The sequence below is a fragment of the Myotis yumanensis genome, unplaced genomic scaffold, assembly GCF_028538775.1.
Source record: "Myotis yumanensis isolate MYYU_CA2020_CCGP unplaced genomic scaffold, mMyoYum1.0.hap1 SCAF_17, whole genome shotgun sequence".
NCBI lineage: Eukaryota > Metazoa > Chordata > Mammalia > Chiroptera > Vespertilionidae > Myotis > Myotis yumanensis.
The window spans coordinates 7,783,854-7,798,480 of NW_027223768.1; the positions used below are offsets into that span (position 1 = coordinate 7,783,854).

Genomic DNA, 14,627 nt, shown 5'->3' on the forward strand with positions numbered 1-14,627 from the left:
GATGTACAGATTTAAGATCAAGTTCAAATTTTATTGTATATCCTCACCTGAGGATATTTTCCCATTGGTTTTTAGAGAGAGTGGAAGGGAGGGGAGAGACAGTGGAGAGACACATCGATTGGTTGCCTTCAGTACACGCCCCGACCAGGGCCAGGGATCTAGCTTGCAACCTGGTATGTGCCCTTGAACAGAACCGAACCTGGGACCTTTTAGTCTGTGGCCCGACGCTCTGTCCACTGAGCCAGACCACTAGGGCAATCAAGTTCACATTTTAAATGATTCTGGGTTAGGTCCTTTTTTTTTCCTTATGGAACACTCAAGCTTGTCCAGTCCCATAGCACCCTGTGCTGTTCCCCACTGCTCCGTCGTGCTGCCGCCCTCGCCTTTTTCACCAGCTCAGGGAAGGCAGACATCAGGTCTTTCTTACGCGATGTTACTTCAGTGCCCAGAGGTGATGCTCAGTAAACATCTCACCTTGGTTTCAACATATCCACGTGTCTGTGTTCTGTCCAAAAGAGGAATTCTTCACAATCTCTCCCTGTAGCTGCACCGTGAGTTCAAGACCCTGGAGTCATCATTTACTTCCTTTTTCTCACGGTCCCCATCTCGTCTGTCACCAAATGTAGTCATTTCTGCCCTTGCAGCAGCTTTCTCACTGCCTTTCGTCTCACTCCTTCACCTCATGGTCGGCCCACTGGACTAGCTCCAGTCTGGGCTACTGAGTGGATATCATTTGTTTCCATCTCTTCCCTCCATCCACGCCACCCTGCCTGCTGCTGACATGCCTCAAACACAGCACTGTCACGTCTCTGTCCCCTTCAGAATCTCCGGGGATTTCTTGGGCCTGCTGACTTTGGCCCAACTACCCTTTCTGGAACTCAGCTCCAACGAATGCATTGCACTCATTCATTTGGTCCTTTCTTTTATTCATTTAACCCATTTTTTAACTACCTTCTGTGTGCCAAGCATCATCAGAGGGACTGGTGACACTGTGATGAGCAGTACTAGTGGTACTGCCTTAATAAATCCCTATCTTACTGGGGAAGGCAGTCACAACAAACAAAATAACTGTACATTAAGATGTTATGAAGGAAACAAGAGCATGGATTTAAATAAAATCATAGGAATGTCTTCTTTGGTTAAGGTGGCCAGTGAAGACTTCTCAGAGGAAATGGCAGCTACTAATTTTTTATTTTCTACAAATGGCCTGTTCTCCTTCACCTCCTCTTATAGGCAGCCATCCAATGCATTATATATATATATTTTTTTGTTTGTTTGTTTGTTTCTATTTGTCCTTATTTTGTGTGCATGTATTTATTATTTACATCTGGACTATGTTCCAGATCTCACTCAGTTTTAACTGTTTTCACTTATCGCTATGTTTTTAGATTCATCCATGTTGCTATCTCTATTTGCATGTAACCCATTGCTTTCTAAGTGCTACACAGTGCTTTATCGTGAATCCACTGCCTCTCACTTAACCACCCTCCTGGTGACGGACTTCCAGATTGTCTCCATCGCCCCATCACCACCGCTAAAGTTGCAGCAAACATCCTCGCACACGTCTTCTCATAGGCCTGTGTGAGAATGTCTGTGGAATGTATACCCAGGGACAGAATTGCTGGGTTTGGTACCCATCTGACGAAGTAGTTTTAGAAAGGATAGCTCTGCAGCCTGCATTCCCGCCAGGACTGCATGAGGTTTGGTTGCTGTAGCAGCTGTAGTAATGCCTCCACCTCCTCAGCAGCACTTGGCGTTGTCCAGCTTTATAATTTTGCCAATCCGATGGCTGTAGAAGTGGTATCTCATTTAAACTTGAGTTTCTCTGGAAGTCAGAGAGTTTGAGGATGTTTTCATATGCTTGTTAGTTTTTTGGACTTCTGCAAATTATCTATTCATTTGTTCGCCTATTTTTTTAACAATATTTTTATTGACTTCAGAGAGGAAGGGAGAGGGGGGAGAGAGATACATCAATGATGAGAGAGAATCATTGACTGGCTGCCTCCTGCATGCCCCCTACTGGGGATCAAGCCCCCAACCCTGGCATGTGCCCTTGATCGGAATCGAACCCAGGGCCCTTCAGTTCGAAGGCTGATGCTCTATCCACTGAGCCAAACCATCTAGGGCGTGTCTATTTTTTTTTTTTTTTAATGGGATCTCAATCACATTCCAGTGGCAGACATTCCTTAGATATTTACATATTTATTTCGATATTCATCCCCTATTGGATACAGATATTTTCTCCTATTCTTCCACCCAATAACCTTTTCCTGTGTTGCTTCATAAACAGAAATCCTTAATTTTCGTCCACCGGGTTTATCACTGTTTTCCTTACGATTTGTACTTTCGAAGTTTTGTTTAAGAAGTCCTTCTCTGCCCTTAGATCACAAAGATATTTTCTTCTGTTAAGTGTAAGCGCCTGTTAGAAATATGACAAAGTGGCAAATTGTGCCCAATTAAAGGAAATGCAAATTGAAATAACAATCATACACCATTTCACACCCATCATGTTGACAACAGTTTTACAGGCTGATAATGGAGGGAATGGAAACTCCCATAGGCAGCTGGCGAGAGTATAAAATGATGCATTCCTTTGGAGAGCGCCTTGGCCACAGCTAGTAACTTCCAAGATTCGCGGATGCCCATAGGGAAACCCTGTCTGTGCGCATGTGTGGACAGTTCCAGAATAGTCCCTGTAGCACTGTTTGTGAGAGGATAGAAACAACTCTCTTCTAATAGGGGAATCAACCAAGTACATTTTAATTTGTTCATAAAAATGGACTATCCTACAGCAGTTAAAGTGAACTAGAATCTACGCATCAACAGGAATACGTCTTAGGAATATAATTGTATAAAAAGAAAGTTGCAGAAGGATGCATGCAGTATGCTCTTTAGAAAAAAGGATATGAAATGTCAAAGGATGCTTGTGAAGCTTTTGTGAACAATAATATTTATACGTTATGTGTGCTTATACGTATGTCCTCACATACACACATGCAGGGAAATGACATGCTAACTTCAGGATGACTCGGAGAGTGTGGGAGGGCAGAGACAGGAAGTTAGGGCTTTAATAGTGTATGTGACCATACATGTATGTGCTCCAGGGGAAAGGGGGAGACCTGGAAGAATCCGGCAAACTAGTCCCGGCGGATGTGTAACTAAGTAAGGAGGTTTCCAATACTCCTGTAAGACTGTTGTCCGTGGTTGTATATATGTTTAAAATAGCTCATAGTTCCTTTGTAAAAATGAAAACAACTTCAGAAAAGAGAGAAAAAGGAAATGCCTCAATACAGCTTCAAAGATAAAAAAAATTTCTGTGAATAACTATAGTCAGGGTTCACAAAATTTGTAATTATATACCTTGCTGTAATCTGCAATCTTCATATTTAACAATAACTTAAGAAAAATAGATCGAATTTACTTATAAGCATGCTTAGTACTAATACCAATAATTTTTTTAAATATATTTTATTGATTTTTTACAGAGAGGAAGGGAGAGGGATAGAGAGCTAGAAACATCGATGAGAGAGAAACATCGATCAGCTGCATCCTGCACACCCCACCCCGCCGGGGATGTGCCCGCAACCAAGGTACATGCCCTTGACCGGAATCGAACCTGGGATCCTTGAGTCCGCAGGCCGACGCTCTATCCACTGAGCCAAACCGGTCAGGGCGATACCAATAATTTTTTTAAAAATAAGGGAACTGCCAGAATTTATGATCCAGTCCTAAAATCTTATCAATGTCTATGGATAACAATCACAATATCCTGAATTTTTCTCATTTTCACCCTAGAAAAAAATTAAACTTTCTAGAGCTTAAAAAAAAAAAAAAAAAAAATTACCAAGGATACACACTACAATGTGTTTCTAGTAAAACTCCCATCCTCAGGAAAAGTGGACTTCCCATTGTCATGGTGCGTCCACAGCCTGTCCCGTGGTAATGGTATTGCTGCACACGACGCAGGGACTCCTAGCGCATCCTCTTCCCCAACCAAACCTCCTTTTGGACCATTTCGCTGCCCTTTGCCCCAGAGAAGCGTGAACCGACTTTCCCACCAGTTCCTTGCTCTGCTTCAGCGACAGAGATGTATTTTGATGCCAGCCTTTGCGTCATCTGCGTGGCGGGAGTGACTCCATCTCAAACGTGGATTTGAAAGCAAGGGAGTAGTGGGGTCAGGCAGGCGAAATGTTGTTGCGAAGCTTTATAGTTTGATGCCACTGTTTTGTCTTGAGCATTTGAATAACAATCCCGCTCAAGTCACATTTCCAAAGAATTCACCTTCCTGCTTTCCCCTTCGAAGCATGTCTGATGATAAACTGTGTTGTTTGTAGACTTGCCTCAGTGTTAGGATCCACAACCCATGCTTTCTTCCTCCAGGAAAAGGAAGCCATTATATCCCCAGTGATTTATGTTGTGGGAATGAGCATCTTAATTGCCTCCTTAGGAGCCAAGGAATTCGATGAGACAAAAAGTGATTTAAAAAATAAAAGAAGGCCATGAATATTTTACTCCACAATCATATTTATCTTCCTATAACATTAGCATAGTGATTGATACAAGGTCAAAACTAGCAGGAGCCACAAACTGTTAACGTAGGTAGATCTATTGAGCATTTTCCCGTTATATGGGGCTGCCTAATGAGAGCTACATGACAAATTGAGAAGATATTCCATTGTTCTCATTCTATTCTGGAACATTTATTTTTACTGCAAAAATGACTGATCCTGAAGACTTAACATATTAAAGCATTTCTTGCTTCCCTGAGAGTAAGCCAATATTGAAATATGCTAATAATGTCTCTATTTGTTCAACAAATTGTCAGATAAAATGATATAATTAGAATCTCAGGAAAACTTTCAAAAATTACTTTTACAGAAACAGCCTACATTTCAACACAGACTGGGTTGTTCTTAGCTTCATCCTTTGCCCACATATTTCCTCCTCTTACCAAAATAGTTCATCATGTTGCACATCAGCACACAATTATTTACGTTAGTTTCCTTCTTCTTTACTCCCACTTTCGTGCCAGGGAATCTTACACGGGAGCGTTAATGCATCTAAATTCACAAATTAGGCCCTACTTCAGAAGCCCTGCAAAACAGCCCTGCTGGGATAAATGAGCCACACACACAAAGTCAGCTTCCTGGCTTCATATCAGCGGTTCTCAACCTGTGGGTCGCGACCCCTTTGGGGGTCGCCTAAGACCATCGGAAAACACATCTATAATTATATATTGTTTTTGTGATTAATCACTATGCTTTAATTATGTTCAATTTGTAACAATGAAATTGGGGGTCACCACAACATGAGGAACTCTATTAAAAGGTCGCGGCATTAGGAAGGCTGAGAACCACTGCTTTCTATGGTGAAGGGCACTTAGGAAATCAGTTATTTTTTATCTTTCTACCTCCTCCTCTTCCAGGAAGTGTCTTGGCCTCCTTTTGGCCAGTGGTGGTTGGCTATTCAGCGTAAGATAACAGGGCAGAGACGTCCACGGGGTCAGATTGTTCTGACTCTGGGTTCAATGTCAGTGTTCCCAGCTGCTGTTCCTCTGTTCACTTAGGAAATTTCTATGGGACTCCCAAGCCTCCAGCAGAGCCCAGCCCTTTCCAGCCCGATCCTGTGGACCAGGTCCTCTTTGATAATGAGTTTGACACCGAATCCCAAAGGAAACGAACCACCTCTGTCAGCAAGATGGAGAGGATGGACAGCTCTCTCCCCGAAGAGGAGGACGATGAGGACAAGGAAGCCATTAATGGCACTGGACATGCAGGTTCGTAAAGGGATGAAGGACTTCTAAGGGACCCTCCATTGGAGGTAGTAAGATTTCCCACAAAGCCCATGCAGAGTGAGTGGTGGGGTTCTCAGATGTTTTTGTAAAGGTTTTTGTGTGGAACAAAGTGTATCTCTGTCCATCATCTTGTAAAGCTGCTCCAAGTGGCCATTTCGATACGTCAGTGATAAGCTATCCATAGTGATAATGTAAGATGGCATTGCCCTACTGCTTAAACGATGTGGGATTCACTTCCGAAGTTGGAATATGGGAATCTTGTTGGCCTACATCCTACTTTGCAGGATATGAACAAAAGTAGATGCCTTAAGATACAGCCTTCAACCAAAACAAAGCACAGAGTTTTGGAGACGTGCTAGTCAACGTTATCCGTGAGGTTTGCTAGCAGTACTTTGACTTCACATTCAGAACGGCTCAAAGAAAATTTCCGAACTTGACTCTCCTATTTTTTTCATTAAATGCAAAACTAACAGGAACTTATTGGTGGAGAATCTTACTCGTTCAAATTCCCCCCAACATGTGGCGATTGCTTAGGAGACTTCTAATTGAGAGTGTGGGTAGGAAGCCACAGAATCACAGTAGACCTGGTTTCAGTGCTATCCTTTATAACACTTTCATTCAAAACATGACAATAAAAGCTGCGTGAGGGGTGGAATTTTTGCTTGTTTTGTTCATTGTTGTATCCCTTGTAGCATAGACAGTGCCCAGCATGTAGCAGGAACTAAAAGACATATTTCACTGGTACCCAATTTGATCATTTCCCCAAAGCATCCCGGTGTTTTCTTTATCAGTGATTAACATTTGCTGTCTATACTGTATTTGTTGTTTCAGTGCATTCATTGTTTGCGTTTCCCTCCAGAATGTGAGTCCTGTTTTATATTCCAAGCATCCCATATAATTATGCCTCTTCATACGTTTGATGTTTAATGTATTACCCCAATATATTTGGGTGAAAAAAGGTCTAAAAATGCTTAGGTGAATTCACATCTTATTTTTTAGGGGTTGTTAAGGGAACTCATCATATCGTAGAGCCTTCTGATGTTGGTGTCAGCTCTGCTCACCCACAGAACTAAGTTTGTTAACATCTTTAAATGTTTAAGACTGGCATTAGAGACCGGGAATTTGTCCCAGTGTGGGAATGAACGTGTTCTTGGGTAGGTAGGGCAAGGAGGACATGGCTAGGGCATGAATGGGGGTGAGGGGCAGTGAGAGGTGGTAAGTAGTAGGATTAAAGGATGATGGCGCTTGGTTAGGTAAAGGATGGGTGGAGTGCAAATACTGTAAGGACAAGGAAGGCTGTAGAAGGATGTCGAAGGCCGCCTCTCAGAGTCTCTGATGCGGAGGCCTTGACTGCAGTCCGGGCTTATTACAGTTGGGTTATCTTGTAAGTTCTAGAAACAAGTTTCAAGTTCATAAAATGTGCACTCCCTACAGTAACCCACGTTTAGTGTTACTACCTACCTTACGGACTCTGGGACTCCAAAAGGATTCCACTGTCAACAGCAGAAAATTATGTTTAACAACAGGAAGTCTACTGCGTGTCATTCTGAAAGGCCTGTGTTACATGGGTACGAGGCAGCTTGTTGTTGCAGTTAAGAGCAGAGGCCACTGGGGTTGGAATCCTGGCTTTGCTGTCGACTAGCTGCGTAACCTTGACTACATTAACTTAACCTCCTGTGCCTCGGTTTCCTCATCTATAAAATGGGAATAGTAAGACGTACTCACAGGCTGGAGTGAGGGTTGTGAGTTAATACATGTGAAGCGCTTAAAATAGCGCCTGACACGTGAAGGGATTGTACACGCGCCGCTGGGCTGCTGTTAGTGTCCTGTTGATTGCTCTGTGTTCAGTATGAACTGACTTGATTCTAGAGTTGTTTTTTGCTTCTTTCCCAGACTAGCCCCCAAGGTGCTGTACGGGGTTAATGTCACTTAGCAAATGGAAAAAAAAATAAAATAAAACAGTATGTTTCTGTTTGTTTTTTTCTAAAGTTAAAGCAGAATGTGGACCCAAAAGACAAGGAAACGTGTAATAAATATTTGGCATTTTGTTAGAAATGCAGAGTGCCGTTTGAAGACAGTATACGCTCACCTGCTTTGCATACTGTCCTGTTTTGAATAGAAAGCAGAGAGAGGCATTCCGAGTCCTCGGATTGGATGAAGACCGTCCCGAGTTACAACCAGACCAACAGCTCCATGGACTTCAGAAATTACATGATGAGAGATGAGAATCTGGAACCACTGCCCAAAAACTGGGAGATGGCCTACACGGACACGGGGATGATCTACTTCATTGAGTAAGCCAATGTCTGTATCTCCTCTCACCAGCCCTGCCACGGGGAGGCTTGTCTAAGAACATGCTTAACCTCCTTTCTCGAGGCCTCCATGTCTTTCTTCTTTCTTTAAAAATATTTTCCACCCATGTTATAGTTGATTCTTAATCTGACTTTTCTCCTGGACGGTATTTTGTTTTTACTTGACTTAGATGAAGGAATAGTGTATTTGATCTCTGGTTTTATGAAAACAAGAGGATTGAAGACAGATGTGTCACTAAGAATGAAAAATGTAAGGAATAAAGAAGGTTTGGTTTGCTTTCTTTAAAAAAAGATGCTTTCATTGGTGAGAGAGAAACATTGATGAGCTGCCTCCTGCACGCCCCCTACTGGGGATGGAGCTCACAACGTGGGCGTGTGCCCTGACTAGGAACTGAACTGGTGACCCCTGGGTGCATGGGACGATGCTCAACCAACTGATGCACACAGGCCAGGCCTGCTTCGCTTGTTTTGTTGTTGTTGTTGTTGTTTTTAATATATTTTATTGATTTTTCACAGAGAGGAAGGGAGAGAGACAGAGAGTTAGAAACATCGATGAGAGAGAAACATCGATCAGCTGCCTCCTGCACATCTCCCACTGGGGATATGCCCGCAACCAAGGTACATGCCCTTGACCGGAATCGAACCCGGGACCCCCCAGTCCGCAGGCCGACGCTCTATCCACTGAGCCAAACCGGTTTTGGCTTGTTGTTGTTTTTTAACTTTTGTGTATATTGTCCCACTTAACACACATTTCAGGAATTATCGTATGAGGGGGACATAGTTCTTATCTGAGCTACATATTTTCAATCCTAGAGATTGGGGTTGATGTTTTCAGGCAACAGAGTCAAATAGTATAGGAGGGGGAAAATCACTGGTCCTCAGAAGAATTGGTATAATATAAATCCCCACAAAAAAACTATTTTATGAATAAGCACTATTAATATGCTTATATTTACAGAGATATAGAGTACCGTATGTATTCAGTCAACCTAAAGGTTTCCATTGCTTGCACCTGAGAATATTATATAAATAATGTATTAGAAGTTTCATTTGAAGTATTTTTATATTCTCATGCAGCTGTAATTCTCATCTTTAAACGAATTTGCCCGGAGGTAGAATATCGAAGTAGTGAAGTTACAGAATACACTAATTAAAATACTGAGGGCTGGATACTACACTCAAAAGAACATAGACACAGACATGAGTTAGGAGTGAGAGATTTGAGTGGGTTTCCTCAATTGGTCCCCAATTCCACATCTTCACATAGAATAAGCATCTTGCTGTACCAAGTGAGAGTCTAGCGTTTGTTTCAAAGACATAGATTTTGTGTGCAGGGGGTATTCTTTTTACCATGTGTGGTAAATTATTGATTTCGTTATATATTTATGTAAACATTAAGGACCAGGATTACACCCAATAGACAAAATCAGGTATACTCTTCTCCGTGGCCAATTTGAGGAGTTTTTCAAGGGTAATTTAGACTGCCTTTCATGCTGACTTGGGAACTAACCCCCTGAGTGAGATGTAGAGTCACGAACAGGAGCTAGAATATCTTTAGAAGCAGATTATGAGACATCAAGTCTGACAGCACCTCCCCCTGCAAACAGGGAGAAGTGAGTAAATGATGGGGCTGGGGGATTCATACAACAGATGTCTTTCTAGGTCAGCGGTTCTCAACCTGTGGGTCGCGACCCCTTTGGCGGTCGAACGATCCTTTCACAGGGGTTGCCTAAGACCATCCTGCATATCAGATCTTTACATTCCGATTCATAACAGTAGCAACATGACAGTTATGAAAGTAGCAACGAAAATAATTTTATGGTTGGGTCCCAACATGAGGAACTGTATTTAAAGGGCCAGAAGGTTGAGAACCACTGTCTAGGTCAGTGATGGCGAACCTTTTGAGCTCGGCGTGTCAGCATTTTGAAAAACCCTAACTTAACTCTGGTGCCGTGTCACATATAGAAATTTTTTGATATTTGCCACCATAGTAAAACAAAGACTTACATTTTTGATATTTATTTTATATATTTAAATGCCATTTAACAAAGAAAAATCAACCCAAAAAATGAGTCTGCGTGTCACCTCTGACACGCGTGCCATAGGTTCGCCATCACTGGTCTAGGTGAACATGTTTAAAGTGGATTGCGGTCTACATGTAAGATCGGATACTATAAAACTTCTAGAAGAAAAGCTTTGTGACATTGAACTTGGCAAGGACTTCTCGGGTGTGACACCAGAAGCACAGGCGATGAAAGCTAAAACAGAGGAAAGGGACCACATCAGACTGAAAAGCTTCTGTGCCGCCGAGGGAAGCGATCAGCAGAGTGAAGTAGCAGCCTAAGAAATAGGAGAAAATATCCGCAAACCATCGTCTCATCGGGGGTTAACATCCACGCTAGAGCTGAGTATGATTTGCTGCGAGATTAAGCCCTCTTGCTTGCTGCAGCTCATGTGTTCGGTCTGTGTGACTGCTGCCGTTAAGTCATGCATCTGTCAGTAAACAGTACCGGTCTGCAGTCTTTAGCTGTTATGTTTCAGGTACAGCCCCGAGGGGCATGTCTTTCCCTTGAGAAACGGTGGGTAAAATCCCAGTGGGTTGCCTACACCTGCTAATCTAGCGGTACAAGTTTTGGACCATTGAAACCAAACTTAAGCTTTTCTAAAAGTTATGAATTGGGTTTTGTAAGATATGCCCATTATTTGTTTTCAACAATAGGCATGCTGCTAGGCCTCAGTGGAGCCCTGACCCTTTTCATTTTACTAAAATTGCTTTAGCCAGTTTTCCTTTGGGGAAATTCTCTCTGACAGAATGGGTAGCAGACTTTCTAGAAGGAACCCCAGGGTCTCCTACTTAGATTGCCTATACTCGGCATACAGGAGGGTCTCTACCACAGTCGAGAGTCAGGCCTGGCACTGTGCAGGGAGCGCTGCCTAGCTACCCCTCTCGGTAGTGCGGGGGTGAGGAAAGGCGTGGGAGGTCTGATTCATTTCCGGAAACCACTGGCTCCATTTCCCAGGAGCGGCCAGTGTCGAGATGAGCGAGTTGATCTCAGGATATAGACACCAAGAAAAGATAACGTGTCACATGCTATTCTCGCACTCTTTGAGAATCGCTGTCATGTATATTTTGTTGCCTTCCTATGTATTTTCCTTTGGTGATTTTTTCTTGCTTTCCTATCCTCATATTGCAGACACTTAAACGGTAGCACCGTCGGCCCAGCAGTGGTTTTAGCATCAGTGCCCACTGCACGGTGGCCTGGCCCACAATAACCAGGGGTGACCAGTGGTGAGCTCAGGCAGACACTGCTCTTTGAAGGCTTCCGCGGCCTACTCCTTAAAGACGGGGGTGGGGTGATCTTTTTGTTCCACCTTTTCTTCCTATTAAATACATTGTCCATACTGATAAAAAAACAGTTTCGTAGAGTTGAGTTTAATTATACCCTTCATTAAAAAAATTTTTTTTATTGATTTCAGAGAGGGAGAGGGGAAGGGAGAGAGAGAGAGACAGAAACATCAATGATGAGAGAGACTTATCACTCGGCTGCCCCTGCACACCCCCCTACTGGGGATCGAGCCCGCAACCTGGGCATGTGTCCTGACCGGGAATCGAACCATGACCTCCTGGTTCATAGGTCGATTCTCAACCACTGAGCCACACCAGCCGGGCTGTACCCATCCTTGTTACTTGCAATGCCGCAGAAACAGACACTATAGAGCTTTCTCTTCATTTCACTCTACCTGTTACTTTAAATAGCCACAGGCTCGGTCTCATCATGCATCTCCATGTTCCCAGCCCCAGCAGTGTCCACACCTCACAGGGACTCAAGAGATACAGCGGTTTATGAAGGGCAGGAGGAAGGAATTCAGGCAGCAAGCGAACCAGGTTCTCACGTGGCCTTTCCTGCTGTTTACTGCACAGCAGGGGCCGTGGTGCGTTCTCACTCAGAGAGGGTCTGTTATTCTGTCCTTGCTGCTTATCCCCTCCTTAGAATCTCCATCCTCAAATCAGTGCCTCTAGCATTGCCTCCCCTTCATGGCAGTTTTGAAGCCACAGACTGAGAACAGTCAAATTATTGAGTCAGAGGCAGGCAAAACAGAGCCTGTAGGAGATGACTCTTCTAACAACATCTACCTTTTAGTCACTTTTAATCTTTGCTTTTGATATAGTTTTCTTCATCTGTATTTTACTGTTTCTAATTGAAATCTTTATTCTGCAGCCACAATACCAAAACGACCACCTGGCTGGATCCTCGCCTTTGTAAGAAAGCCAAAGCCCCCGAGGACTGTGAAGATGGAGGTATATTCCGAAAGACAAACTTCAAAAAAATTCCAAATAAATATTTTAATAAGTTCGGTACATTCTCAGCCCCAGGGTAGCCTCATCATGCCTGTCGAGCCTTCAAAAATATATTTAATTTAGTATCACTAGGATGGATAGTATCTCTGGCTAATCCCTAGCCATTTAGAGCAGCGTTAGGAACCCAATGACAGACAGTCTTTAATAAACCCCACCCCACAAACAGTCTTTACTGCCCAGTAGTAAAATTATTCCTCTAAGAATCATCAGGTAATTATTATTATTGGATAGTAATTCTGCCTTGTATATTATAGACTGTATTTAGTGGCAGAGTCTTACAAGTAAGCAAGTATAGAATTTACCCCAACCAAAATGGTTTGTTATGCCTTCCTGAATATAGACTGCAGAAGAATAAAATTTGTTTTGAAGAAATCGATGAGCTGATTCTAAAATATTTATGTCAAGACAAAGGCTCTATTCCATTGTGTATATGTGCATCTTCTTTAATCATCTATCGAAGGGCACTTTGGTTGTTTCCATGTCTTGGCCACGGTGAATAATGCTGCAGTGAACATAGGGGCACCTATATCTTTTCAAATCAATATTTTCAAAGTTTCCAAGTAGCTACTCAGAAGAGGGGTTGCTGGGTCACATGGTCACTCTAGTCTTAATTTTTTGAGGCAGCTCCATACTGTCTTCCATAGTGGTCTAACCAGTTTTCATGCCCACCAGCAGTGAATAAGGGTTCCTTTTTCTCCACAACCTCATCGACACCTGTTATTACGTTAAGAAATAATTTTTAAAATCATTTTTATAACATACCCCCTTTGTGTATAATGTTCTCAGCAGTAAGTTTTTGATGGTGAAATCAGCCCTCTGTAGGTAAAGTGACCTGTATGACCCTATAGACTTGGACTGTTTAACGATTGTGAATGTGGTACTAGTCTTCTCAGCCATGTCTCTCTCGCTGCTCTCCCCCTGTTTCCTGCCCACTAATTGTTTCAGTTCAATTCTCTGCTGCTTCCTGTTTTCCCTGTAGAGTGTATTTCCGTAGCTTTAACTATCGATTCACTGTAGTTGGGTCCCTTATCTACATCTCCAGTATTGTCCTCGGTTCTAAATGCTATTTCTGTATTTCCTATTGACTTTCTTTTTTATTGTCCGACTAGCACTTCAGATAACTGTATTTCAAACTAAACATTTTTCCCCCGAAGTCACCCACCCCTCCTTCTGTCATCGACACCATCCTCATAGCCACCTGCGCCCACATCCTTGCAGCCATATCTGCTTCCTCTTCTCTTGCTCTGTTCCCTGTATACAGTTCCCAGTCCCTATGGCTCTTTCCTTTTCTACATTTTGCCAGTATATTGGTATGAAAATTTTCCAGCATACAGACACATTGCTAGGACTGTACAGTGAACGCATATGTGTCCACCACTGAGGTGTTACAACGAACACTTTGCTGTATTTGCTTTTCCACATAGCTGTCTGCCATCTATCCTCTTTCTCTCCGTGCCTTTTCTCTTACATCTGTCTCTCCATTCCTCTGATCACCACACACTTGCATTACCCTTAGACTTACCTTCTTCAGTTACTTCTCCAATACATCCCTAATGCCAGTGGCCACCAAGGTGTCGGTGTTCAAACTACCTTTTGGTGGACAGGGAAAAAGCGCTAGAACTTATTTTCCATAATGTTTCTTTTAGGAAAAAAGTAAATTAAAGCTTCTCTACTACTTTAGAGACAGATTGGCAATCCTACACGTGATTCTATGTGATTATCACAGACCCACCCAGCGTGCCTTACTCTCGTCAGGGGCACCGTGGACTTTTGCAGTTGACTGTGTCCGTTCCGTGGATTTAAAGACCATGGTGCACGGTTTTTAATCCAGACCAAATTGAAAGGTGACTTTAAAATTTTTCTGCAAAAGATAGTACCGATTGAAGATCATACAAATACGTAAGCCCAAGCGAACAGTAAGAACACGGCAGAGCTGATGAGTTTTATGTCACCTTTTCACTTTTTTAAACCTGGTCGTATGGATCGGGTCGGGCACTGTCCACGGTTTCAGGCATCGCTGGGGGTCTTGGTGCCACTCAGACTCAAACTGTTTGCTCTTGGAAAGGGAGCCCTCAGCTCTCTGTCTCCCAGAAATGTCAGTTCACTCATTGGCAAGTCCTCTCCTGTCGGTTTTGAATCTGGCATTTCACTCAGTTCTTTT

At 42.9% G+C, this 14,627-nt stretch overlaps 1 protein-coding gene across 2 annotated transcripts in view; it reads left to right on the top strand.

Moving 5' to 3' along the window:
• MAGI3 (membrane associated guanylate kinase, WW and PDZ domain containing 3) overlaps positions 1 to 14,627 on the top strand; it is a 144,072-nt gene that overhangs the window by 94,934 nt on the left and 34,511 nt on the right. For both annotated transcript variants that reach the window (XM_070396698.1, XM_070396699.1), the window contains exons 4-6: positions 5,567 to 5,776; positions 7,914 to 8,088; positions 12,327 to 12,406. In XM_070396698.1, coding sequence (XP_070252799.1) covers positions 5,567 to 5,776; positions 7,914 to 8,088; positions 12,327 to 12,406 — 465 coding nt within the window. The remainder of the gene's footprint in view (positions 1 to 5,566; positions 5,777 to 7,913; positions 8,089 to 12,326; positions 12,407 to 14,627) is intronic.